This window comes from Takifugu rubripes, chromosome 7 (assembly GCF_901000725.2).
Source record: "Takifugu rubripes chromosome 7, fTakRub1.2, whole genome shotgun sequence".
Lineage (NCBI taxonomy): Eukaryota > Metazoa > Chordata > Actinopteri > Tetraodontiformes > Tetraodontidae > Takifugu > Takifugu rubripes.
In genome coordinates, this window is record NC_042291.1 from 2671381 (window position 1) to 2697964 (window position 26584).

Sequence of the window (26584 nt, forward strand, 5' to 3'; positions counted from 1 at the left end):
TTTCCTTGCTCGTGAGCTCATAGCAAAGATGTGATTGAGTTGTTGTTTTTTTTAGGGCCGTTCTATAGAAAGAGCTGTGGTTTGACTGAGATGAGGAAGGAGCCTCTGGTGTGTGTGGTGCTACCGGTGCAGCCTGTCAATTAAAAACGTATTGATTTACTGATTTACATTTATATTCGGGGCTGATTTTAGTGTTACTCCACCAGCGTAGCATCTTTCACACTATGATTTTGTTGTGTATCTATAAAGGGTGGATAGATGGCATGGCAATGCTTCCTGTGGTTTTAAATGTAAATAATGGTGGAATTGGAGTGTTTTGGTGGTCTGGTGTGGAGTGCTGAATACGAGTGTGCCCAGCGGATCAACCGCATCAGTTCCAGGGTTTAGTTTTCAGCCATGAGGTTCTCTGTTTTTTTTATTTTAAATTAAACACACCAGTAGAGAAGCTAGCAGGAACTATCAGGAGTTGTTTGGTATGTGTTTGGTTTTTTGTGGTGCTGCGTTGTAAAAAAAATAAAAAGGTGGTGGTGGTGGTGGGGGGGGGGGGGGGGGGGGGGGGGATATTTGATGCTGATTCAATGTCTCTTCATGTTGTGGGAAAATGGCATGATTCTGCCCCAGCTGCTCTCACTCACTGGTGTAGATTCCAAAAAGGAAGAGAATAGGCACAAAGCCTACCTAAAGCCACCATATCAATGTATGAGCCAAAAACTGAAGGACAAAAAAATGTTAAAACACATGATGTTAATTATTGTTGGTGTAGATGGAATAGATGGTGGTGAATAAGAGGCAGACTTTACAAATGTGGCTGAGGAAATGTGTTTTTGCAGTAACACATTTATGTTTGTAAAAGTAGACAAATGATGAGATGAGGGGCATTTTCATTTCTCTATTGTGCTCAATTTATGGCCCTTGGGACAGCCCCAACCAAACAGTTTATGTTCTCCACAATCGCATAAATGTCATAAACCTTTTCCCATTTTGTTCCTTCACACACACACACACACACACACACACACACACACACATTAGTGGGCAGAACATGAGGTTTCAGGTGCTGCCCCTTTAAAGCAAGAGCAACCCACCACTTACACCCTCTTATAGATGTGATTTCTTAGAATATTTAAATCTTGTCTCATACCAAGTGGTTGTTGGCGACAGAAGCCTTTTATTACCTTTGCTACAAAAAACGTCGTTTGTTTGTTAGTTTGTGTTTTAGTCCAATAACAAGTTATGACCACAGTTTAATGAACTTTTCAGGGGATGTTGATAACCGGCCGTGGAAGAATCCATTACATTTTGGTGATGTTCTGGATTCCAGAGGGACTTTGTTCATCTTAGATCAAACCAAGGGTCTTTGATCATAAAGCAGCAAACTTGGGTTCAGTATACCAAATAGTCTCATAGGAACTGGTTCCACAAAGCGTAATATGAAAATGAAAGTGTGGATTTAAAAAAAGAAAGAAAGAAAATCAAAATTACCAGACAAATGTCAAGTCAGTAGGTGCTAAAACTGCTACACAAGCTGGTTCTGAAAAGGTTCATCTTGAGTCAACAAGTAGAGTTTCACCGCAGTCTAAAGGAGTATGCTGGAGCACATACAGCCACTTAAGAGTTTTCCAGAATGTTTATGTGGGTCTCTGTTGAAGATCGGCCATAAAGGAGCCTTTGTTATCAGAAGTTTCATAGAGGAAGTACTTTCTATCATTGTTTAAACTTGAACTTTGCACTTTAACAGACTAAGAACAGGAATCGGCTTAAATGACTCAGTAACGGGATTGATGAAACAGAAGGAAACACTGGCAACTATCACTATCACCCCAACGTCCCAGAAATGTCCATGGTTAAAAGCTTGCAGCTGTGGTAATTCCATTAGAATTCAACAGCAAAAGCCTGAACAGTTTTTATTCCCACCCGTGCTGCAGCAACATTCTGTAAAATGAGCACAGTCCTGTCATGACGTTGGGGTCAGTACTGAATTTATACATAATAGCTGCTCCCTCCTGGTCCTTGATCTTCAGTCACAAAATTCTGCAATTGGAAAAATATACATTAGGCTTGTTCTTGTGCTGACAGGTAGTGTGAGCGAGCGAGCGGGCACCAAACCTTTTTCCTGAGGCAGTGTGACGCTGGCCAACATGTCGTTACAAGCTGTCCGTTTCAGAAAGGCCGCCACCACACCGGGATCCACGTCGCTGCGGCGCGCTGCAACAGTGCACGGACATTAACGGAGGATGCGGCTGATGGACAGGCTGTCGAAAGCAGCCGTGTCTCACCGTAGAGCAGGAATCTGTTGAGGGAATCCTCCGAGTCTGATGGACTCAGAGGTGGCTCGATCTCCTGGAGGATGATGCACTCGCCGCAGTCGGCCCAGCGGCCGCTCCACAGCAGGCTCCTGCGACTCGGCTTTCCTGAAACGGGCCGACAGGCGGCAAACATCTCAGGAACAGCAACGTCGGATTTCACATTTGCTTATAATTGGGTTTATTAATCATGAATGACCAACAGTAGGCTGTTATCCATTAAATTGGTAGATAGAAACCCCTTTATTTTGACCTCTACTGTGTGTGTGTGTGTGTGTGTGTGTGTGCTGACTGATTGCAGATTCTGTATTTACCTTCCTGTTCCAAATCATATCTGTCCGTATGTATACGATAGGTCCAGGTCTCTTTTATACAGATTCCTTTCCTGGAAATATGTATTTCATGTCATTTTATAAAATTCAATTTTAGCTTTCAACTGTTTTGTATTTCCCTGAAAAATGACATAAGAAAAGTACGAGATGGACGCTTTCATTTTTGAATCCAGATCCAGACTTCCTGATGTGATTTCCTGTTCCTGATATAACTGCCTACTTGAGACCTACGGTTTCGTTTGTGCTTTTGTGCACCTACACACATGCAACATGTGACGCTGCCTTTTATTTTAGCCAGAACTTGAACATGTTCTTCTCTCCTAAAGTAATCATTGACTGGGGTCTTATCTCATGACCTAAACTTGTTTATTAACCTAAATTGACATACAAGCTGACTCAGTCTTTACACATTTCTCCTTCATAGCATTGCCTCATCTGTTTTCTCTGTTTTGTTGGGCACTAGGTGGAACTTTCTGCTTACCTCCTTCCTTAGTTTTATTAAAGTAGAGTAATACAAGAGCCCATTTCCATGAATGAGCCCATTTCCATGAATGAGCCCCACATGTACTTTTAGCCTGAATTATACTATAATCCGTACTCAACCTTGACTGTTTCACTGATTGTTTTCATTAATCAAGCTATTATTGAAAAGTAGATTACTGTGCTTTCCCACTTTCACAGGAAATATTCATTGCAGATGAGTAATCACTGTATTTGAAAGTGAAGCACACTCCCAGAGATTAAATTCCCAGTAATGTGTGTGTCTCACATGTGCGCATGTCCTGTCAGCAGCAGCGTGCCATTGCCACTTCTCTCCATATTGAACCAAAGGCTGTCCAGCGGCTGGAACTTTGCAATCTGGGCCTCATAGCGACTGACGGCTGCTCTGAAGTACCATTTCCCGAGGTACTAAGAGGCAGAGACAGACGGCAGTGAGGGGAGGCTGCAGGCTCGGCCCACAAGAGTGGTTTCTTATGGAAAATACAGCGCAGCGCCATATTTCCATCTCTGTACTACTTATGCAGAGCGTTTGGCATAACAGCGACAACCACGGGTCAAACGGTACAACGTCACCTCACAAGTGTCTCCCATCTTATTTGAGAATCACATGTGACTTTTAATTATTTGGCTGGTTTATTATCCAGTATTTTTTGCATTTTGGTACCAAAGAGATCAAATTTTCATTTCTTACCTGCTGGTGATCAATAGTATTAGCAGGCAGCAACTCAGGAAATGGACAGGGAACAATGGCCTGATAGAAAAAGCTCAGCAATGACAGAAGATAGGACACTGCTCTGTTCCACATCGTTGCGTTCTGCCAGGAGACACTCCAACACGCACACACACACAAAGGCTGCTCACCTTTCTGGTGGTCAAGTGTCCAAAAAGCTGATATAAAGTAGCGGGTGAAGATTAATAAATAACCAGACCTGAAAACCAACTAAATGACCCCGTTCTTTTATGTAAACAATTCACAAGTCTCATGTTCCAAAATCGCTCTGTAGCCTTGGCCTGAAAAATGACAAGTTCACCTTTTTGAGAGGGGAAAAACCACTGAATCATAAGGGTTTTTTTAAAATTATATTTTATGCTGTTGTTACAGTTATTTTAATGAAGCTAGCGAAACACATTTCTACTCAGTGACGTGCAAAAATAGACACGACACAAGAGGGAGGTTGCCCGCAGATAGTGTTTTCCCTAAGAGACGTGACAAAACTTTTGGTAAAACAGAACCACAGTTGAGCTGCAAGGTGCCAGGATGGGAAAGAAAGCGAGCTGGTGGCCTCCACGCAGCTTTAAAGTCAGAACACGACCTGTCAGAGACACCCACTGGAGACTGATGATTGAAGCGGGAGAGAGGTCACACACCCACACACACAGTGTGTTTATTTAAACGTATTGCTGCTTTGTTTAGAATTTAAGGTTTGGTCTTCCTCAATGCAACAGCGTGACATATTAGACAAATAAAAGTGGCACAGAAAAGATGTTTTTTAAATCCTTTTATTTCTTTAACAAATTAGGTCCCAGACTAGGGGTTTGAAGCAGACTTGGTCACAGGCGTCGTTATATTAAGTCATTCACGTGATGAACAGGAGTGGTCGAGGGACGAGTGCTGCCCTCCCAAATAGCTGCGAAGTGTCCTCAAAAGCAAAGCAAAAATCTCAGAATGAATCTAAAAGCATTTTTAACTGTCCTTTACACAGAAGATGAGACTTGGCTTGGTTTCTATGCTAAAGTGGTTTGTCCAAAATGACTCTGTGTCCAATTCCTGCCCATAAATGGTTATTTTCACAACTCTGTTTTAGAATTGTAAGTGGATCTTTTCGGGAATCAGGAGCTTCTTTGTGTCTTTGGAACAGCTGAAGGAGGACACCTACGACTCTGCTTTCAGCGTCGACACCAGCTCTCCGTTCTCTTCCAGCTCCTTGATGATGTCAAGACCACCAACCAACTCTCCTTTAACGTACAGCTGGGGGTAGGTTGGCCAGTTAGAAAATGTCTTGAGCCCCTGTCGTACTTCTTCATCCTGCAGGATATCAAAAGTGTCATAAGCCACACCCGTGTTGCTGAGGATACTCAGGGTCTGCCTGCTGAAGCCACATTTGGCAGCCTCCTTATTGCCCTTCATGAACAACATCACCGGGCTCTGGTTGATCAAGGTCTTCAGGCGGTGCTCCAAGCTCTGGGCCTTTGGGCAGGTATTCGCGAGCTCTCCAGACTCCGCCAGCTCTTTAACAATGTCCAATCCTCCCACCAACTCGCCATTCACGTACAGCTGAGGGTAGGTGGGCCAGTTGGATAAGGTCTTCAGCCCCTGTCGGACCTCCTCGTCAGATAAGATGTCAAAGCTGCTGAACTGAATGTTGTGTTGAGACAGAATGGCAATGATCTGCCGGCTAAAGCCACAGCGGGGTTCCTGAGATGACCCCTTCATGAACAGCATGCAGGGGGCCGCGTTTATCAGCTTTTTCAGTCGCTGGTCCAAGTCCACAACGGGGCTTTCTGCGCCTCCACTTGGACTCCCGCTGGCTGCCAACCGCTTTACCTTCTTCGTAAGCTCCGGAGCATTGGCGCCGTCCAGGCGGTCCACCGGCTCCTTTCCTCTAAAGAAGAGGAAAGTCGGGACTGACGTAATCTCATGCTTCTCTGACACCTCGGGAACCGCTTCGGCCTCTAGCTTGACAAACGTTGCGTGCGTGTGCTCCTTAGCCAGCTCCGCCATGACTTCGTTCATTTGCCCGCACTGATGAGCCCATGTCGCTTGGAAATGCACTACGGTCAGATTTCTTCCAGCTTTGCTTAGGAAATCGTCAAACTGGTGTTGAGAAGTCGCTTCCACGAAATTCGCCATGTTTAAGTTGCTGCGCCGCGATTCCGCCGATAGCGAGTCGTCACATCCGCTCAAAACTACACCCCTACGAAAACTGGTTGACTTGAGGAAGTCCAACATGGGACTGCGGAGCCTCCAAATCACGCCTCTACAGACTGCCACCCTATCACGTTCGAGAGGGAGGGCGTTAAAAGAAATTGATGGGCGTGTTTTGCTGTAATCGTCGCTTGTAGGGGGCGCGGTTAACCGGCATGCATTGCGCGGTGTTCGCTGGCGATTGAACCTGCGCAGGATCGTCTGGTCTTATACACCATCTTTGCATGTTATTTGACGTAAAGCTTAAAACGCACACACTGGATATTTTGGGAAAATTAGTGTCAATTTGAAGGTAACGGACAGTCGGTAACCTAGAGTGGATATAAAAACGATATGCTACTTTGTCAGTGATGTAATAGCCATATTTGTAACGCTAGTTTTATTAGGACTTAGCTTAGCCTTCATAGCACATACGTTCGCTGCCTTTCAGGATTTAAGCTAAGCTAACTATAGCTAAAAGCTATTTTTCATAATGGTACCTCGTTGACTTTAGCATTGCATGTCACTTTTTTAATTGTTAAAGTAATGACAATGTACGATGGTGACTTGGCACCATGATTGAGATAATGTCAGTTATCTTAATGTAACGCTTTTAACGCGGTATAGCAACAGATATAATGCTAACGTTGCATTGCAGGTAAACAGTTCGCTTAATCTTGTAGAACGATTACGCATTTAAGTCCAAAAACAGATGATTAAATCACATTTTTTCATCATGTCATAATAGTTAAAACCAGCTCTATTTAATTCACCTATGAATTTGTCCCTTGTCCTCGGTTGTTTTCATATTGCCTCATATATTTATGTTACTTCCTATGTCAATAATATTGACCTCAACCCACACAGATACAGAAGCACAATGGAGGAACAAGCTGCAGACGTAGAGGTGACGGTTAAAACTTTAGACTCCCAAAGCAGAACCTATACTGTTGCACCTCAGGTAATTTTAACAAATACTACAAGAACATTTTCAGTCACTCCGTGATTGTTTTAAATGTATATATTCCATCTTTTTTGGCAGTTGACTGTGAAAGAGTTCAAGGAACATATTGCTCCTTCAGTGGGTATCCCTGTGGACAAACAGAGACTGATCTACCAAGGAAGAGTCTTGCAGGATGACAGGACTCTGGCTGACTACAGTACGTCGTCACACACTATATGCCAATATGTTTTGGCATATAATGTTTGAGCCATTTTTTCTTCTCCAGAGCTAGAAATTCAGTGTAAAACTGTAAAGGAAAGGCAAATTTAAGGGTAGAGTAGGACCTGTTTAAGTTAGAAAAACAAACATTAAAATAGCAGTGTTTACAAAATCTTACACACAGCCTTACTGATACCTAACAATGAGGAGCACAGGTTGAGCACAACATGTTTCTTGCTGTTTACACTTGGGTTAACTGTCAACATCAAAAGCACCATTAACCTCTCAAAGCATATTTGCTTTGTTTTGGTCACTACTGTCTATAGAACGTTACCTAAAACAATCTGGGGGAAAGATGTAGCTGTTCGTACTTCTGTAGTAATGAATGTAGTAACATCAAAATGATTGAAGATGTATAAAAAGAACCACATCTTTTAGATGCAACAGGGAGGCTTTAAACCTGCCATCAGCTGCTTTAAAATGAGAGTGAGTTATTTAAATCTGAGGTCGTTATATACTACCGTAAGTATTTTTCTGTTCAAGATGTGGGTGGCAAGGTGATTCACCTCGTAGAACGGGCACCTCCACCACCATCCCAGTCCAACTCGGGAACAGGAGGCTCTACAACAGACAGTGGGGCCGCCTCAAGCTCCCAGGGGCCATCTACAATGCCCCCACACGATCGCAATGCTAACAGCTATGTAATGCTCGGCACCTTCAATCTACCTGTTAACATCATGGACCCTCAGCAGATACAGGTATGTTACCGAGGTCACAGTCACTCTGTCGAATTTAGTGCTGGAAATTGAGTTCTATTATGTTACAAATGCAGGATTATGGTTATGTTAGAAATCCCTCTGGTACCGATGCGTTATTAATCAGGAAATCCGCTGATGTGAATTAGTTGGCTTGAGTTTAGGACTGCAGCTATCGAATATTTTGGTAATCGAGTATTCTATCAGATATGCCACCGATTAATCGAGTAATTGGATAAAGCATACTTTTGCTTAATTAAAGCCGATTATAAATATACAATAGAAAACGAGACAGATTACTTAATAACAACCAATTAGTTTCCTTTTTATTTTATTTAGAGGCATAGCATGCAAAGTAGTAAACCAACACAAAATTAAATCAAAATAAATAAAATTATTTCTCAATTATTTTTTTAAGTATCAAAGATAAAAAATGAGAGAACTCAAGATATCTTTTACATGGACAGAACGCAGGCTCATTCACCATGTTTTGTTCTTTTATTCCACAAATTCTGAAAATTCTGAACTATGCTGCTCATTTCTCTTCATTGCTGAATGCAGGATGAACATCTGGAATACTGCAGTTAGCATTAGACATTAAGGTCATATTGAATATTAACACTATAAGGCTTTTTACTCTGTCAGCATCACATCCCACTCTCTTGGATTTGCTAATGGGCTCATCCATCCATCCATCAAATCAATCAATCTTTATTTATACAGCGTCTGTTACAATCAAAATTGTTTCTAGACCCTCTACAGAATCCCAGGGCCTGATCGCCAACAAACAACAGTAGCAGGAAAAACTCCCCTTTAACAGGAAGAAACCTTGAGCAGGACCAGGCTCATGTAGGGGGACCCTCCTGCTGATGGGGGGCTGGGTAGAGAGGGAGGAGAAGAGGGGGAGAAGAGAATAGGCAGAGATCATGCAAGTACATTAATTATAACAAACTGCTGGTATAAGAGTTGGTCGGCGCGGCTCGCTGTTAATCGATGAATATTTGGAAAACCAAATTGCCAATTTGCTTCCGAAATGTTGGTTGATCCATCCCGTCAGTTTTTTTTTGTGATTTGTGTTTAGAGTGCCGTCCAGCAGATGGTATCTGGGATGGGAGAGAATGCCAGGAATCTCAGAGTCACGACAAGTGCAGGGGTAAGATTCATATCTATTAACTGCATGTAAGCATTCAAAACACAATTCACTGACTGTTGCTTTACATTATTCAGAACAACGGGTCAGTAAATGTGCACATTGACTTGGACCAACATGTGCAGAGTGAACCAAGGTTAAGGCTGGTACTGGCTGAGAACCTGCTGAGAGATATCAGTAATGTTGTCCAAAGAATGGAGGTAAAACTTCATAGAATTCCTAGAACAAAGATTTAAAGAAAACCTGCTTCATTGGGAACAAAGCTTCATGGTTCTGTGTGTCTCTTTCAGGGTCAGTCAGGTGACTCTTCCACTCAGTTAGATTCAAGTCCTGCTTCTGCTGCTGCTCCTCCTTCATCTTCATCAACCACCTCCACACCATCTCCTTCTCAGCCTATGGACACCTCCCCACCTCCAACAACCCCCCCACCTCCACCTACCTCTTCCACACAGTCAGATGCACCAACACCCCAACCTGGACCTAAGTAAGACAAGCCAATAACTTTTGTGTGGATGATCTCCCACAGCACCAGTTGTGTTACTAATACTGGCATTGGCCATTCTTTTTTTAGTCATCCCAGCCCAGCTGAACTGGCAGAGATGTTGTCTGAACTGCAGAGGATGGAGGAAAGACTTCAGCCTTTCATTCAGAGAGCTCACGCAATCCTGGAAACTGCGACCAACGCAGAATACAACAACCACACTGTAGGATTCACATCATTCAAATCCAATTTTGTGAAATGCTTTTGGGTGTTGTCATAACTTGGTGTTATGTGTGAGTTCTTGTACTTAGTGTGGTCTAAAATACAACTAACCTCCAATGTTAGGACATTTTGGCTAGTCCTCACTTCAAAAGTGTTTCTATGTCCAGTGTCATGGCCTCGTGTGCTTGGCCTTAGATATCTTGATAGTCAATTTTTGCATATTTTGCAACGCCCTAGACTCAGGCGTTCCTAGTCATTTCATCTCATTTTCATGTTGCTGCTGTTGGTTCAGATTTGCATTTGTCTGTTACTGTCTTTTGCCACAGGAAAGGGAGGAGGACCAACGTATTCTCGTCCTAACATTCGAGGCTCTTCGCCTTCTTGGAAATGCCATTGTGGCTCTCAGTGATCTACGGCTGAACCTTTTGGGCCCCGCGCCCCGGCACCTTCATGTGCTCAGGCCCTTCTCTCACTATGCTCCTTCAGTCGCTCTGCCTGGAGCTGTGCACCACCACATCCCAGTGCAAGTCAGTAAACGCAAGCACATATTTATCCTTGAAAATCTGAGCTATTGTTTAATGAATAACGTTGGGTCGTCTACATGGCTACTACTGTAAAACCTCTGTACCATGCTTGTGCCCGTGTTTTAGATGAACCTGGGTGCCACGATGACGAGCAACATGGAGGGACAAGCTTCAACCCCACCATCATCCAACCAGACGGAGCAGGCAGGTCAGGGACAGACCTACCCCCCACAGACTGCCCCGTCCAATCAACAGACTGGACAGGGACAGGCTGGTCCCCGGGTTATCAGGATCAGCCACCAGGCTGTCCCTGTGGTCATGATGCAGATGAACACGGACGGTGTGTTGTCCCATACCCACCACAGATGAAATGCTTTACTGTGTATGACATCCTGCAGGCCAGCAGTGCAGCTCTTCATAGAATCTGACAGCATATTCTCTGCACTGCTGCCTCACCAGTTTTTAAGCAGTGAGGTTTTGCATTCCATATCTTTGAATTAGCTTTTCCCCCTTTTTCAGCAAACACTTCTGTAGTTCAGAATTTGCTGGCTTTTAAGTCAAACTCCATGTCTGTTTTTGTATATGCAGGCCCAGGTACAAATCTTGCAGCACTTGGACTACAAATACCTGGACAACCAGGTAAATGACAGGCAAATTTACTGGCAACCTCCATTTTGCATTGCCTAGTCAATTCTTTCCCTTTTTTCCAAGACATTCAGACAATTAAACCTTTATGTAGGATTTGAATCTCTGGCCTTTAGTTGTTTTTTTTTGTTTGTTTTTGTTTTTGTCCGAAAATCCTTCATATTTTCTCCTGCTCAAAAAAAAAGACATTTTGTTAATTATTTCTTTTCCCCATCATTGTAGGTGCTCTTCCACCTGACTTTATGCGGAATCTTATGCAGCAAATCAGTCAGTATGCAGCTGCTGTAGCTACCAATGCCGCTACTTCTGCCACTGCTGCGACAGGCCAGCCAGTCCCACCTCAGCCCACCCCTCCTGGCCACAGCTTCACAGCCAACTCTTCCACAACCACTACAGGCCCGAACACACCCACTACGACCCCCACTGCTCCCCCGCCACCTCCTAATAGCGGTCAGCCCCACGCCAGAGTTGTATTTACTCGACCCTCATTCACACCCAACATTCCTCCTTCAGCCTTCGGCACCCGTGGCACCACAATCAATGTGAGGGCCACCATGCCAGGCCAGCAGCCGGGACAGGTGAGAATGGTTTTATGATGTTAAATCTCGCACTGGTTTTGTGGGCCGCGTGTCCCCATGATTAGCAGTTTTGACTAAGCTGACTAGTTGATGTTCTCCACAGGCATTTAACCCTGCTGCTCTCAACCAGATGATCAGTGGGTTGGTAGGACAGCTCCTGCTTCCGGGACAAATGGGGCCAAGTATGTTGGTTTTCGTACCCACCTCATTAGTCTAGTTCTTGGGCTCGGTGGTAATATTGATATTGTATCATGAGACCATTTATCTCAGAGTGGTCAGTAGATGAACATAAATCAGAAAGAAAAAGAAAATTCATGCGAAAATCCTGTTATAGCATCACTCATTAATCTGTGTATAGTCGTGAAGGTCAGCATATACACAAACTGTACACAGTGTGACCTTTTAAGTTTTGTTTAGTGCAGGTGAAGTAACTGTAATTGGATATTTCACTGTAACATTTATAAATGGAGCTATTGTTGGTAATAATCACATTTTCTATATTTTTCAGCTGCTCAAACTGCCACATCCTCCCCTTCCTCCACTTCCACTTCCTCCTCATCCTTATTTTCCTCTTCATCATCGTCGTCGTCCTCCTCCTCTTCTTCTCAAGCCTCTTCCTCCTCCTTTTCTTTTTCCACCATGGGTCCGTCTCCTTCACCTGATGCCAATGCTGGCAGCAATAGTGAAGCCAACTCCACTGAGTCCCTACCCCAGGAGATGCCCCCAGACCTCCGGCAGCTGCTGGGTTCTGTCTTCGGAGTAGCCGGTGGAGCTGGCGCAACCTCTGTGGGGGCTCCTACGATCACTGTCACCACAACAGGGGTCCCAGGATTCATTCAGGGAGTGAGTGAGTTCATGCAGCAGGTCAGTGTTGGACAGCTCTACCTAACTACTAAAACTACTGACAACAGTCCTGGAGGTGACAGTCCTGAAAAGATTGTGTGGTCTCCATCTTAAAAAGCTATTTCAGAAGGTTGTAATGTAAACATCAAGTTAAAAAGCAGCAGGACTCTGTCTGTTAAAATAACATTAGGTTAAACTAAAAATTGTTGAGTCGTTGCTCTGCTTTTGCTTGTCAGACAGTGAATAAAGCAGCACATTTTCAGTAGCTGCATTCATACTTTTCACTTCAACAGGAGTCTGTCAGTGTGGTGATGTGATGACGGTACACATGTAACACACCTGCAGTTTTATTTTGCTGCATGACATGTTGCCATTGTAATATTGACATTGAGCAGAGCGTTTGCCCTTGTAACATGTAATATCATGTCTGTGAGCTCAAGCACATGTCTATCATGTTGAAGAGCTGTGTTTTTTTACTTGTTGTGTTGATCTTTATAACCTGGGCTCGGGGATATTTATACCTATGTGTCTGGTGCCATTCTTAGTCTAAAGACATCCCTTGTCCTTGACTTTTAGGCCTCCCAGCCCATCTTTTCTCCGCCTCCACCTCCATCCGGTGCCAGTCGTGCTGCAGGACCAAACCCTACACCTAATCCTCCTGGTGCAGCTGAATCGCTCAACCCAGAACTCTTCACAGAAATTGTCCGTGGGGTCCTGAGTACCATGATGGGCTCTTTGGGTCAGGCTCAGAATGATACAGAAAGCATCGCCCAGTTCATGCAAAGGCTCTCCCAGGCAACTAACATCTTCATTAGTCCTGAGGACCCTACTGGTAAATCTCAACCTCCCATGTGAATCATGCTGATTATGCCTCTCGTATCAATAAATTGTTACCTTCCAGTAGGGCTGGACATTTCCAGGAACCTCACACTTCAGTACATTTGGGTGAAATGGGATCTATGAAGAAGTCTGTTGTCATGATTTCTCTCCTTGTGTCCATGGGTCACTATTTTTTCCCACTATAAGCATTTAAGCAGCCCAACATGAATCCAAAACGTCCAACCATCTGTTTTTTACTGGTCTTTAAATCCTCTGAGTCTTTTTAGGAATTGATATGGAACTCCCAAGACTGCATTAACTGGTTGAATCAATGTCTGGCCTTTGCTTTTCCTGTGCTCAGGATTTTTTGGAGAGCTGCTGATGTTGGTGTGCCAGACTTTCACCATGTCAGACCTGGTGATGCTGCTTCACGGGCAGCATCAGCCGCTCGGCCGCATCCAGCCACAGCTGTTCCAGTTCTTCACCCAGAACTACCTTAATGGCAGAGAGCCGTCTGATGAGAACATCTCCGTCAGTACCTCAGATTCAGTCCTCACATACATGTAGATGAAGCTCACAGTTTAACTTTTTGTATTTCAAAGACATCTTCTGCTTTCTTGCTTGTGGTTCCTTCCAGGCTGCTGCCAACAGCCTGGTCAATGAGCTGGAGGAATACATCACCGAGAGCTTTGTAAGTTCTTCATCTCCACTTTCAACCGAGAGTAATCATCATTTTATGCTGGTCGATAAACGTCTGTAATCCACTTGCATAAATCACAGCGAGGAACCAGAAGCACAGGCCACCATATATGTCAATAGTTGTGTTGTAGCCTTTCAGAACCGTTGCTCTCTCCTCAGAGAGAGTCTTCAGTCACAGTTCTGGAGGGTGTTGATGCCACTCAGACCAACATGTCCTTCTTCAGACAGCAGCTGCAGCTCTTTGCCACACACATTCTGCGTTGCACTGGTACAGTTTCCATTTTTTTTGACGCAAAAATCATTTGCCTTTATGTGTGTATGTAACATGCTCGGGACATTCTCCTCATTCAGATGAGTCCTTTGGGCCCCGGCTCCTACAGATGTGTAACCAGGCCCTCTTTGAGTGCCTGGCTCTCAATTTGCATTGTTTGAGAGGAGACCAGAGAGCTCTTACTGCCGTCATCAACCACCGAATAGTGAGTTTATGTTCCCTCACAAGCTTTTCCTCTGTCTTGTCATAATCCATTAATATTTGGATTGTTATTGTAGTGCCGCTGAGCAAGTAGCAGAGCTAGAAACTGTGCTAAATCACCCAGCATTTAAGGAGAAAGACCAGTAAATGAGGTGATGGGAAATGCTAATGAATAGAGACCCTAACGTCTAAAGTAGATGCCACACACTCACATATATAGTGAATTATCAAATAAAGAAACAAAATTACATTAATTATATTGGTAATAAAAGACTCACAAAAGTACATTTGGAAGCAGCGAGACCAGGACTGTCTTTAAACGTAAACATTGTTGTGGGTTTCCCTCAAGGACATGACTTTCAGACAAAAAAAACCCCAAATCTACCGAAAAAATGTGAGCAAAGCTGGTAAAAGCTATATTTACTGTATCTAAAGGCTTCTCTTCCTTTGTTTCCCCAGCGGAGGATGTCAAGCGACATCAGCCCCAGTCTGGTCAACTGGATGACCAGTATGATGACCATGAGGCTGCAAGTCATTCTGGAGCACATGCCCATCACGCAGGAGCAGATCCAGGCCTACATCATCCACACGAAGGTGAAGGACCTGTGGCTGCCAGCCTGGAGCTCTTTGGCTCCTGTAGACGCAATGTTGCACCTTTTCAGAGATGCTTCTGATGTCTGTTACATATCCTGTTACTTCAGGAGTCTAACATGGCTGGTAAATAATGGATGGCATTCTTTTGACAGAGAGATCAGTCGCCTGCAACTGGTGCACAAGAGCCCGACGCAGCACAAAGCGCAACAGTAAGTGTGGCGCGGCCCCAAAATCTTGGAAGTGCCGCGGCCCTTCGCTTCACTGCTGTCCTTTCTTCTAAAGAATGGTGAAGGCCTCTCCCCAGCCGCAGCCACCACAGCGGAGGAGGCCATGTCGGTGTCACCTGAGCCGAGGGCGTCGTCACGGGACGTCAGAGTGGTGCCAGGTGACCTGGGAGGAACCGCGGCGTTAGGCAGCGAAGCAGCAGGAGCGGAGGGAGGAAGTGAGGAGTCTGCTCAGGAGTCAGAGGCTTGGGCAGCAGCCGTCCCCCCTGTGAGAGCCCCACGACTCACACACACACACACACACACACACCCATTACAGCTACTTGGTATCCAAAATAATCGGCCGGCAGCGTTTTAAATCATTCATCTCCCATTAACAAACAATGAGGTTTGCCCTGACCTGGATGTTGTCGTAGGAATGGGTTCCCATCATCAGACATGACATCATGACCCAGAGGAAGATGAAGGCTCAGCCTCCGCTGTCCGACGCCTATTTGCACGGCATGCCAGCTAAACGCAGAAAGGTAACGAGCAGCTTGGACCTGGCTTCTTCACAGGCGTGCTGTGGTCCCTCCCTCCTGTAAGACCGGTGTTTGCCTTCAGACAGGGCAGAGTGGTGAGAACCTGCTGTCCCTCTCTGACGCTGTGAGCCAGGCAGCGAGGACGGCGGGGGTGAAGCCCATTACCTCACCCGAACAACTGCAGGAAGACCTGGAAACCCAGGAGCTGAAGGAAGCATATTCAGACCAGGTAACCGAACCCTGACGGCGCCCTCACGTCCACACGCTGGTCTAATCTAATCGCGCCACCTCGGCCTGAAGAGTGCGCTGATTACCATCTGTCATCAACCACCACGTCACCATGTTATTCTTTTTCCCCCTCAGGTCAAAGCAGATATTAAGAGACGAGTGCGAGAAGACTCTGACTTCAACTCTCAGCAGTTCCCCAACGCAGACAGAGCGTTCTCCTCAGACTCTTAACTCGGCTCTTCAGCGCCCCTCCTCTTCAGAAAGTACCGCGTAATCGTGTCGCCTGCAGCCTGTAGACCCCATCATAACCAGTAGCCTGTTGTTGATGCAACTTCTCCCCCCAGTGCCTATTTATTTGTTTAATACGCTCCAGTCTTTATTGCACCGGATTTTATTCTTTTTTCCCTCCCCCTCAATAGATGTCTATATCTGTTTTTCTTGGCTCTCTTCTCCCCTCGTTGCTTCTCCAGGATCAAATGTGGACTCTGATCACATCAGTAGAGTGCTTCCTTGCTTATTCAGTCTAGAGTAAACTTTTACGTGATGACCATGCTGTTTGGTAAAAATAAACTTAATAAAAGTCTTATACAATAAGAGTATCACTGATTTGATGGAATGTTTGTAGGAAGACTCCTTAGCTAATAAACCTGAGGAATTATGTTGTCTCAACCTGAATATTACAAATTCCGCACATCAAAACTCCTTTTTTGAGTTATTTTGCCATGTTTAACAGGTGCTTGTCAACATCTGCTCCACAAAAAGATGGATAAATAACAAACTATTGAGACAAGGTTCTTCTTCCTTTTAAATACTTCCAACGACTGTTTCTAGCTTGTTTTTCCCTCTGTGGCATCAGAGATGCCAGGGAAAGTGGAACGAAGTGTCCTGCCACCTTAGTGCTGACTTCAGGTTGGGGAACAGGTCAGACGGCCCGGCGGGAGCATTGTTGGCTCCGTCAGTGGAATCTGAGCTGCAGTTCCTGCTCAGCGTCCTGTTTGGCATGAGGAAGCTTTCAGTCACGTTGAAATGGACATCAGCTGACACCGTTCCCACCAACGAACACCAGCTGTGACAAACGGGAGGTGTTTTCACTCTAAAAAGTTCAGGAAGTCAGACTCCTCTGTGTGTGTGTGCGTGTGTGTGTGTGTGGTCTCTAACGGTGTTGAACACACTCACCCTGCTATCATTGTGCTAACATGCTCTTTATTTGCATAAGGTGTGTGACCGGCGAGCACAGCTGGAGCTGACTTACACCACAGAGGGATGAATAAGAACAATCACGTTGGTGGGCTAAATAAACAAAACTGTCCTTTACAACCAGGCAAAACAAGATTAGGTCGGTTCCGACACATTGTGTTTATTCCGTTTCAGCCTTCGGCTCTAAACTCTCAGGTGATCATTTCCTTCGATGTCGATAGAATAAGCGAAATATTGAACAGTTAGAATCAGGCAGGAGTCCCGACGCTCTTCTACTCCATGTTTAAATACAGATTTGAGGCACTACAACACTAACGGCAGCTAAAAGGGGCAGTTAGAGGCTGCAGAAGTGGGATCTACGGTTGAGGAACATCAGTCCTTCAATGCTTTTCACAGACAGCTAGAGAAAGGCTCCGGGATTGGACCGAGGATCCTTGGTGTTCCTGTACTTGTGGGCCAGCCACACTCCAAAGATCTGCAGGGAGAACCAACCCTTTAAGATCCCACATTTGTAAAAACTTGAATCTGCATCCTTTTACGGACCTCCGTGAAACTGAAGAAGAGTCCGACGCCACCCACGAACCGCAGAACCTTGCCTGCGTGTTCCTGCATGATGCTGGAACACGTCTGACAAGACGGAGATGGAGACGGAGAGCTGCGAAAGCAGGACTTGAGAGAAGAAGACAGACGCGTCAGAAAAATCCACAATAGCATCGATCAGTGGTTCAACTCATTGAACTGGTTTGGAAGGGCGAAAGAATCCCCCAAATTCACTCACAGCAGCACAGGTGCTGTTGGAGTCAAAGCTGGAGAAGCCGCAACAGTTGAGGGTTTTCTCCACGTCCCTCTGAGTGGCCTCCGATTTGTTCCACCCAACCTCCAGCAGGTGATTCTAGGGAAGGAAAAGGTCGCTGGCGTGATGTTCGGTTAAAAACAGAATTTGAGAAAAGGGAGTAAAGGTGAAGACCCACCTGCTGCTCTTTATTCAGGGCCAAACAAGCACAGGACACAGAAAACTGGAGCACAAACACTAGGAACAGAATGATCATGTACTGGAACAGGTTTAGGAAAGAACCGCTGCAGGGCTGATTTATGGGAGGACAGCAAATTCAGTTATAGTCAAGATTCTGTTACCCTTCCGTCCCAAACTGGGAAATTTGACACTTCAGACCCTTTCCCTCAGAATTAAAACAAAAGAAATCATCTTTACAACCTTCAAATAGCCATTAAGCGGACGTGAAGGATACGAAGAACAGCAGAACCTGGTGATGCTTCAGGGCGCCGCAAAGACCCACCAGGGCCACCAAGAGCAGGAAGATCCCCACGCCCATGACCGCGGCCACCACTCTGATGCTGGAGACCATCCCCAGCCACTTACCCCAGGCCACCGCGCCGATCATCAGCAGGCTCACCATCTGAGCGGCAAAACACACACACACACACACACACACACACACACACACACACACACACACACACACACACACACACACACACAGGTCAGCAGGTGTCACGTCCCTGCTGGGCTGGACAAAGTTTCATCACGACCATCATAGTGTTTCTCATTATAATCCAGAACACACACACACACACACACACACACGCACACACACACACCTGTGTGTTTTGGCCTAATTACACAGGTGAGGATTAATCAGCACATTTTCCAGGAGTTTAACTCCCAACATTTATGTGTTTTATCTGCGACAGTATTGTGAAAATACCCTAAATTAACTCGGGCAGTATTTCAGGAACTCGAACTTTGAGAGTTGGATTCATTCTACTGTATTTTTCAAACGTCTTTTTGGATGTCGGAACAGAATCGGCCAAATAAATGGCGGCGGAGTCAAAGCAGCAGATATTTTCCATCATTTTAACGCGCGTTAGAGAACTTGGCTCTTCCGTCCCAGCGACCTTTACCTGGCAGCACAATGTTCACGGAGCACCTGCTGCTTCTCCAACAAGGAAAAACGGGAAATAAACTCCTCCTTTGCTGTCGGAGCGGGTCTAAATTCCAAAAACAACGCCCGAGTTTTTAAATATGTCCCTTTCATTTTGCTCCGTGTGTCAATTAACGCAACGCAAAACAAGAAAAAGGCTTTTTTTTTCCTTTTTTTTTTAAAAAGAAGATGTTTTACTCACGCAATAAAGAATATTGAGCGCGCAGAGGCTGTTCTTGGAGCAAACGTGTCCCCCGCAAACCATCGTGTCCCCTGGGACGATCCTCAACCTTAAATATCGGGAGCTGATCGAGAGCAGCGCAGCAGGGATCAGAATAATCGATCCGATCTGCAACAACCGGAAAAGACGTCGGCGTTTCCTGAACAGCGCCACCTGCAGGACGATCAACAAAATCGCACTTTTACGCCTTTTTTTGGTCCATATGACTTTTTATTTTTATCGAGTCCTCTAAGAAAGAGACCTTTCTGCGGATGAAAACCAAGCGTTAATCCATTTTTTATTTTCATTTTTGCTTGACTGAGCTCTTGGTCTCCCCTTTGTGGCCACACCCGTGAAGTGCGTGGTCAGCCTGTCAGTTAACGCATTTATATTTATTTTGCTCAAAACTCCACTATTCGCAGAAGATATTAATAAATGTACTTACCTTTACTGACATGTTTAATGCCTGTAAAGTATTTGAAGGATTTTAATAAATTCTAATGTGGCTGTAGAAACTTCTGAAGAATTAACTGAAGCATGAATAAGCATGCACACACACACACACACACACACACACACACACACACACACACACACACACACACACACACACACACACACACACACACAGGAAGCAGAAGTGAATGGTGAATTTGTGTCTTTGACACAACCTCATTTGGGTGAAAAGGCCCCATTTTAAATCTAGTTCAGACTGTGGTCGGAGGGTTAACCAGGACTGACCAGATAATGGAGGAAGAACTGAATTATGTGACGCCAACTTTCAAGAGGGATGGTGCTCGTGCACGTGGTGAGTTTTACATTCATGGTATTGTCACAACTCTGGAAGTTTATGCTAATCCAACTAATGAGGATTTGATTCCAGCCTGAGCTGTAATGTAGCTCTAAACCACAGTAAGATAGTAAAACACAAAATCAGGGTCTGTTCTGCTCCACATGAAGTCAAATGAGATTTCGTGAGCAGCGTTTTCATCTTTTTGGTCTTTTTAGTTGGTGGCTTTTTTGTGGTATTTTGATGTGATAATAAAAGTGAATGTTTTAGAATTAGTGCATTTTTAAAGGTTTTTGATGCACTTAATTAATAGATTTTGAACATTAGATCAGAGTCATGCTGGTGAACTAAGGGAAAGGAAAATCATACATTTAATTTCAGCTAAAATTATTTTTGTTTTGCAGAGGAAGCCTCGTCTGTAATCTACGATCAGGTGTTGGTCAATATTGGTCGTGAAAACACCATCACACCAGGTAAATATATCATTAAATGACAGGTTTTTTTTCCTTTACCTCTATTACAAAACCCCATTTGTACACTTAGAAAATCCTTCTGAAAAGAGGGAAGGAGGTCACCTCCAACCTCTGCTCTGTGTGCTGGCAGCAGCTCTGGGAATCGTCTGTGTTATTCTGGTATCTGTCATCATTATGCTGAGCAACCGCAGTAAGTCAGCCAGCTCTGAAGGGCCCGACCATAAGGAGGAAGCGGGAAACGTAACAGCTTCTGTCTCGTTTCAGTCGGTGCAGTGAAATCTGAACAGGAAGGAGAAATCAAGAACTTTACAACACAGGTTCTGCAGCTGGGGAGGAAGACAGAGGAGATCGCCAGAGACAGAGACCAGCTCAACTGGACCCTCGGAGTCATCCTCCAGTACGACGTCTTTTTAGTCAATGTGCACTGCCCACAGAGAGGTGAGAGCACCTCACACTCATCTGCTCACCATCACCTTCAGGAGACTTCAGTGACCCACAGTTCTGGCTAATGAAATCCTTTAAAGACCCAATTCAATGTCAAATATGGACATTTATGCAGTAACGTTGATATGCATCCCAAACCCCTCACTGAGGTGGGGGGTGGTGTGTGTGTGTGTGTGTGTGGGGGGGGTTACACAGTTCTGCCACTTCCTCATTCATTGAAAAAACAGTCAGCACACAGTCAGCCAATCCTCACTACTGACAGGAGCTCTGGAACAGGCATCCAATCCTAGACAGCTCTTCCGTGACCCCCCCACCCCACCACCACCGAACCTGGTGCACATGTTAGTAGAGCAAGAGGGTGTGAAAGTGTGTGTCTGCGGCTCCCCGGACCTAGTAGATGATGACACAGGAGGCTCTGAACCTTCAGCATCACCTCAAACACCAGGAACACGTAAAAAGAAAAGGCAAAGAAAAGCTTTAAAGCTGTTATGATATATATAATCTATATATTTACATACCTGCCAAAACTGGGCTGCCAAAGAGGGAGGTGTTCTGGGGGCTGGTCGGAAACCACAAACTATTTACAAGGTGTAAACAAAATGATGTTTAATGAGCTTTAAATCCGTAACCACACTGAAATGCACCTCACTGCAGAATTAACCTCACTAAATATGTGTGTGTGTGTGTGTGTGTGTGTGTGCATGATTGCAGTCTTCCTGGTTCAATAGGGAACTGTTTTAATGTTTTCCCCCACGATGGAAAATTGTAAACCTCAAACATAGTCGAGATAAAATGGATTTTAATTCTCTTGTTCTCTACAGTGTGCAAACCTTGTGAATACGGCTGGATTCGATTTAAGTCAAACTGTTACCTGTTTGAAGAATCTACATATTACTACAACTGGAGGAGTTGGGAAGGGAGCCGCAAGAAATGCAACGAGATGACGGCAGATCTGGTGATGATTGAAAGCCTGGAGGAGCAGGTGAGATCCCTTTCAGCTGGTTCATTCACAAAAATGGAGGAAAAATGGACAAAAATACCTCTTCACCATGTTGGAAAATGTGCCCCTTTACCGCTGTAAGGGTTTATCTTTGCTCTGGTTTCTGCTTTGCTGTATAATACCCATCATCAATGTTGTGTCACAAATGTAGGAATTCATCAATAACTACACAAAGGGATATAATGATGACGCTCACGGCTACTGGATCGGGCTGAGCAACAATAACATAAACGGAACGTGGATGTGGATCAACGGTAGCAATTTCACTGTGGAGTAAGTACAAAAAGATGCCATCAGGCTCCTGCTATCACCTCTGATGGGATCCCCTGAGATAAAATGGTATGATCAGATGAACAGATTTGATATGAGTGATCCCCGTTTTACTGTATGAGGTCAGTCAAATTGAATTTACCAGCCTCTTGGTGCAAAATGATACCTGCTGATTAGCCTCACAGACATTAGCTCAGCTTTAACAGCTCAGGAGATCCACTTTGAGATCCTGCGTCCACTTTCTAATGAAACAAGACCTGACCCGTCCAAAGTTTTTAGCTGAAAGGAAACACAATTTATTACATGGTTTTGAGATATTTATTCCACTTAAACACATGAACCAAGTTAAAGAGGGTGTTGTGTATAGTCTTTATTGAGTAATACAGGAAAAACTGAAAACTTCAGTGACAGCCGTAGCTTGTTTTCTCAGATTATTTATTCATTCATTCATTGTCTGCAGGTACTGGCAGACACAACAACCTGGCTATAAAGTTTCCTGTGCACTAACTCTGCCAAAAGCAAAGCCCTTGGCCAACTGGGGGAAAGCAGCCTGTGACATGAGGAACCGCTGGATTTGTAAAAAAAAGGCCTTAATCAAATTCGACTAGGTCTAGTAGAGTAGAAATGTCTTTATTATAGTTAATAAGATATATAATCGCCATGTTTACATGCCTGCGTGGAGCGTTTTGCCTGTACACGGGAGTGGACTCTACCTGCTGTTGAAATGTTGCCTCCGCTCCGACAGGTGGCGATGTGAGCGCTTTCGGCCTGGCAGGTCATTTCCGGTGGTCTGATGACGTCACACGGGAGCAGCAACAGTTTAGTAATTGGAAACCACCATCGATATATACACTTATACGTGTGTATATATCGGTATGCAGGGCGATGGTCAATGCTACAAATCTGTCGATATCGCGCTTTCTGCCCCAGAAGAGATGTTTTCGCCATGTTCGCCCAGTTTCTGTCAAAAGTTGATCTGTTTACCTTTTTAGACTTCCGGGTTCAGCTTTGGAGCGGCGCTTCAGCGGCCGTGTCTCAGTGTGTTTGCTGAAACTTTTCAGAGCAGCAAACACGTTAACATGTATTTATAAGTCCGGTTTTAGTTGGACTCAGTCAGGGATTCGGGTTTCTAGATGGCAAGTGAAGAGTCTTAAAGGTTTTTGGGTCATTTATCGTGGACCCATGACCGAGGTCGAAGTTTTTTGGTCTTATCTTTTGGTGATGAATCGCCGTTCACACCTTTCACCTCTTATCCAAGATGCTTCTTCAGTTCTGAATTAACTGGGGGAGGAGACACCAGCTGCCAGTCGTTTCCAGGGATCCCTCTTCACACCCAACATCACACGATAACTGGGATGATCTTACCTTTATTAATGCATTATTTCAGTCAGCCAGCAGCATTTATTACCGGTAATGCGGGACTCCCACCATCTAATTTAAAAAGGAAACTTTTGAAGGAATTCCAGTTGCATTTTTGACCTGGATGACTGAGAACATTCATCAGCATCATCTTTGCTTTTGGAAAACGTAAACTTTCTAGTAAAGTGAGAAATCAGCACCAATGCACGTGTGTTAATTACTTGAAAAATAATTAAAACCTGACAACTGAAGTTGATGTTTACAGCTTTAATCTCATAACGATGTCCAGTGAAAGATGATAGGAATAACAAAAAAACATTAAAAACAATCACTTTATTTCAAATATCGATTGGTCACAATGCTACGTCTCATGATTAGATGATGGGATAAACAAAACCAAGAAATAAAGATTTGGGCCACTTTCATCTGCAGTGTGAACAAAGCCGGAACCAGACAGCTGCTACATGCCAGGATTTTATCCAGTAGTTGTAAAAGCTATTCTGATCTACTCTGGTACATTAACATTCCATTGTGTTCATGGACCTGTCCAGTGTCTCTTATCGTTCTGATTTTAAAAAGCCTACAGGAAGTTTCATTCATCCACTCTCAATTCTTGTTCATTTCAATTTCAGTTGGTCTAATAAAGAAGAAAAACACGATTTAATGTGCAGGAATAGGGTACAGTCTTAAACAATGTGCATAAATCACCAAAGGACATTTATTCTGCAGGGGCTCAGAGGAAACCCAGGACGTCTCTGGGGTAACCAGTCTGCCCACTGAGCTCCAGCCCCCCCCAGGCGAAGAATCATATCGTTAAAAGCGACATCTAATTCTCAAAGCACAGTTTTCAAACTTCAACTGACCGCTGACTCAAAAGAGTCCTATTTTTATTTTTTTTTAGAAAAAAGCATCGTTTATCAGGTCAGTGTGAAACTAAAACAGAAGGCCGACTGTGAGGAAGCACCAACGGCTGCTTCACTCATTCTCAAACCTGCTGTACAGGTGATCACCGTCACGTTTCAAACCTACACAGGAAACAGAAAAAACAGAAACCTCAATACATACATACCATACATACCATACCATTACACACACACACAGGTAGATACCTTTCGTGTCATCATTAAATGGTATTCTGCGCAATCTCCTGCAAGAGAACATCAACAGTCGGTTTAATAGAGATGTATATACACACAGATATGGATACATGTATACGTATACGTTCTGAGGAAGCCCACCTGGAGCGCCGTCTCATGCAACAGCAGCAGCAGTAGCAACAGCATATGGTGACAGCCAGGACGATGATGCCAGCCACGACCCCCAGAGTGATGACCAGCGCTTCAAAGTTGACTGGATAATTAAAGAGTAATTAGATAGAACATCACCTGAGAACGTGATTCCTAAGTGAGTCAAAACTCACTCCAACACATCCCCCATCTGGCCTGGGACAGCGGGCACAGCGAGGACGGAGGTATTAACCAGCTGACTGGGTAATATGTGCAGTTGTTGGTGCTGAAGCACCAGAAACACTGTGAAGAAGATACATTTTCAGATCGATGGGTTTTAAATTGCAGTTATTCAGATTTTTAAAAAAAAAACAAGAAGTGAATGTTATTAAGGAAAGTTTATCAAAGAAACTAATGGTCTGTGATGTTTGTTTTAAAAACACATTAAAAAGAGACTAATATACGTCATTTAACTGCAACAACAAAATATGTAAATTATATTTTTTTTAAAGACTTTTGTAAACAAAGAAGAGAGTCAACCATGTGCAAATAGCTACTCTACACCACAAAATACTTGTTTTACGGAGGAAAAAGTGTACAAAGTTATGCAAAAGCAGGTTTGTAGCAAAGTGTTGGGTCAGTGTTGTAGTCGAGGGATTAAATTTAACATCCAAATCTTGTTCAAACCCGAGTCAACACCTTTTGAACTGAATCAGAGACCAAATTCCCCAAAACACTTCCCAGAATAAAACACCACCAACAATACTAATGATCTTAAATTGGACGGCTTTGGGTTGTGTTTCTGCAGCAACCTGTCTGTCTCGACATGTTTTGCAAGACGGGGACTGTTTGCTTTGTTAGTTATTGATGGCGAAACTGAATAAAAGCTTGTGAACCCTGCAGTGTGATCAGGATCAGAGGTGGATCAGAGGTGGTTCGGAGGTGCTGCCGTACCCTGGTGTACTGCAGACAGTCGTCACAGCTTGTGAAGGCAGAACAAGCTGAAAAGCAAGAGGCAGAAATGAAACTAAGAATGGAAGCGCCCCGACTGGGCTGTCAGCTGTTTGTCAGCCAGCAAAACTGTTTTTCTGTTCAGAGATTTCAGCACATAACGCCTCAAACGAGTTGTAGCGAGAAATACGCAAACCAACTGAGAATAAACACATTTGGCAACTTACGCGTTGGTGGCGGCGAAAGAGTCTGACTTTGTCCGAGACCAACAAGCAGCACAGCGATGATAAAAGCTGTCTGCAGACTCAGGCCGTCAGCTTTTAAACACCCCATGGTTGGAAATGTACGAAAACGGAGCAAACGCGCACAGCTGCTGTCGTTCGGCTTCCTGCTTTGCGCATGCGCAACTGCGTCCTGCGGTCATCGGGGCGCGGAGCTGCTCTCTGAGTTAAACAGTTGCTCAGCAAATCTAATCTAATATCTTTCTTCCTTGTTCATAAACAGCCTCTACATTTTTATTGCGTGTATCAAGTCCAAAACGATCCAAGAAACAGTTCTAAAAGTTGTTGCGGAGCTAATAATGGACGGTAAAAGACTGGCGTCGTTTCAGGAAAAGTCTCATTTAAAAAAGGGACTGGGAATGAGTTTTCGTAATCTACCCTTTGTTGAAAGTGAATCCATAGCAAGTTTAAACATACGATGGTGAGAAGTGTCTCTCCTGTTCCATGTTGGAATTTACTGGGCATATTTACCTGT

The 26584-nt window shown here is 44.3% G+C and overlaps 6 protein-coding genes across 10 annotated transcripts; 2 read left to right on the forward strand and 4 right to left on the reverse strand.

Annotated features, from left to right (window-relative positions):
• Positions 1-874: 874 nt before the first annotated feature.
• LOC101061265 (apolipoprotein M) lies at positions 875-4018 on the reverse strand. Its single transcript, XM_003965705.3, has 6 exons — positions 3828-4018; positions 3405-3544; positions 2618-2688; positions 2277-2411; positions 2107-2205; positions 875-2031 (listed from the first exon to the last, which is right to left on the reverse strand). The coding sequence occupies exons 1-6, from the start codon at positions 3939-3941 to the stop codon at positions 2018-2020; spliced, it is 573 nt and encodes a 190-aa protein (XP_003965754.1). The 5' UTR covers positions 3942-4018; the 3' UTR covers positions 875-2017.
• Positions 4019-4620: 602 nt separating this feature from the next.
• glrx3 (glutaredoxin 3) lies at positions 4621-6080 on the reverse strand. Its single transcript, XM_003965689.3, has one exon. It carries the CDS (start codon positions 5985-5987, stop codon positions 5010-5012), a length of 978 nt encoding a protein of 325 aa, XP_003965738.2. The 5' UTR covers positions 5988-6080; the 3' UTR covers positions 4621-5009.
• A 120-nt stretch (positions 6081-6200) lies between these two features.
• bag6 (BCL2 associated athanogene 6) lies at positions 6201-16557 on the forward strand. 4 transcript variants are annotated; one of them, XM_011605121.2, is made up of 25 exons: positions 6201-6354; positions 6909-7002; positions 7084-7201; positions 7747-7961; positions 9040-9111; positions 9186-9308; positions 9399-9592; positions 9680-9812; positions 10138-10338; positions 10462-10675; positions 10924-10974; positions 11203-11558; positions 11662-11740; positions 12067-12422; positions 12978-13233; positions 13582-13751; positions 13858-13911; positions 14079-14187; positions 14271-14395; positions 14851-14985; positions 15138-15194; positions 15268-15477; positions 15626-15733; positions 15813-15959; positions 16094-16557. In XM_011605121.2, the coding sequence occupies exons 2-25, from the start codon at positions 6922-6924 to the stop codon at positions 16187-16189; spliced, it is 3660 nt and encodes a 1219-aa protein (XP_011603423.2). In that variant the 5' UTR covers positions 6201-6354; positions 6909-6921; the 3' UTR covers positions 16190-16557. The 4 variants fall into 4 exon arrangements, with proteins under 4 accessions (XP_011603423.2, XP_011603424.2, XP_029695304.1 ...); XM_011605122.2 differs by having other exon boundaries at positions 10462-10543; XM_029839444.1 differs by lacking the exon at positions 10924-10974.
• A 584-nt stretch (positions 16558-17141) lies between these two features.
• tspan13a (tetraspanin 13a) lies at positions 17142-19787 on the reverse strand. Its single transcript, XM_003965690.3, has 7 exons — positions 19761-19787; positions 19298-19489; positions 18403-18570; positions 18127-18207; positions 17934-18047; positions 17699-17824; positions 17142-17630 (listed from the first exon to the last, which is right to left on the reverse strand). The coding sequence occupies exons 1-7, from the start codon at positions 19770-19772 to the stop codon at positions 17556-17558; spliced, it is 768 nt and encodes a 255-aa protein (XP_003965739.3). The 5' UTR covers positions 19773-19787; the 3' UTR covers positions 17142-17555.
• A 187-nt stretch (positions 19788-19974) lies between these two features.
• LOC101061717 (CD209 antigen-like protein 2) lies at positions 19975-24349 on the forward strand. 2 transcript variants are annotated; one of them, XM_011605124.2, is made up of 7 exons: positions 19975-20123; positions 20510-20578; positions 20649-20768; positions 20843-21016; positions 21844-22004; positions 22174-22295; positions 23038-24349. In XM_011605124.2, exons 1-7 carry the CDS (start codon positions 20063-20065, stop codon positions 23084-23086), a joined length of 756 nt encoding a protein of 251 aa, XP_011603426.1. In that variant the 5' UTR covers positions 19975-20062; the 3' UTR covers positions 23087-24349. The 2 variants fall into 2 exon arrangements, with proteins under 2 accessions (XP_011603426.1, XP_003965756.2); XM_003965707.3 differs by having other exon boundaries at positions 19978-20123; positions 22753-24349.
• Positions 23906-26249, reverse strand: LOC101061945 (pituitary tumor-transforming gene 1 protein-interacting protein-like). Its single transcript, XM_003965708.3, has 6 exons — positions 26056-26249; positions 25832-25878; positions 25072-25180; positions 24890-25001; positions 24761-24798; positions 23906-24676 (listed from the first exon to the last, which is right to left on the reverse strand). The coding sequence occupies exons 1-6, from the start codon at positions 26159-26161 to the stop codon at positions 24627-24629; spliced, it is 462 nt and encodes a 153-aa protein (XP_003965757.1). The 5' UTR covers positions 26162-26249; the 3' UTR covers positions 23906-24626.
• Between the last annotated feature and the right edge of the window lie 335 nt (positions 26250-26584).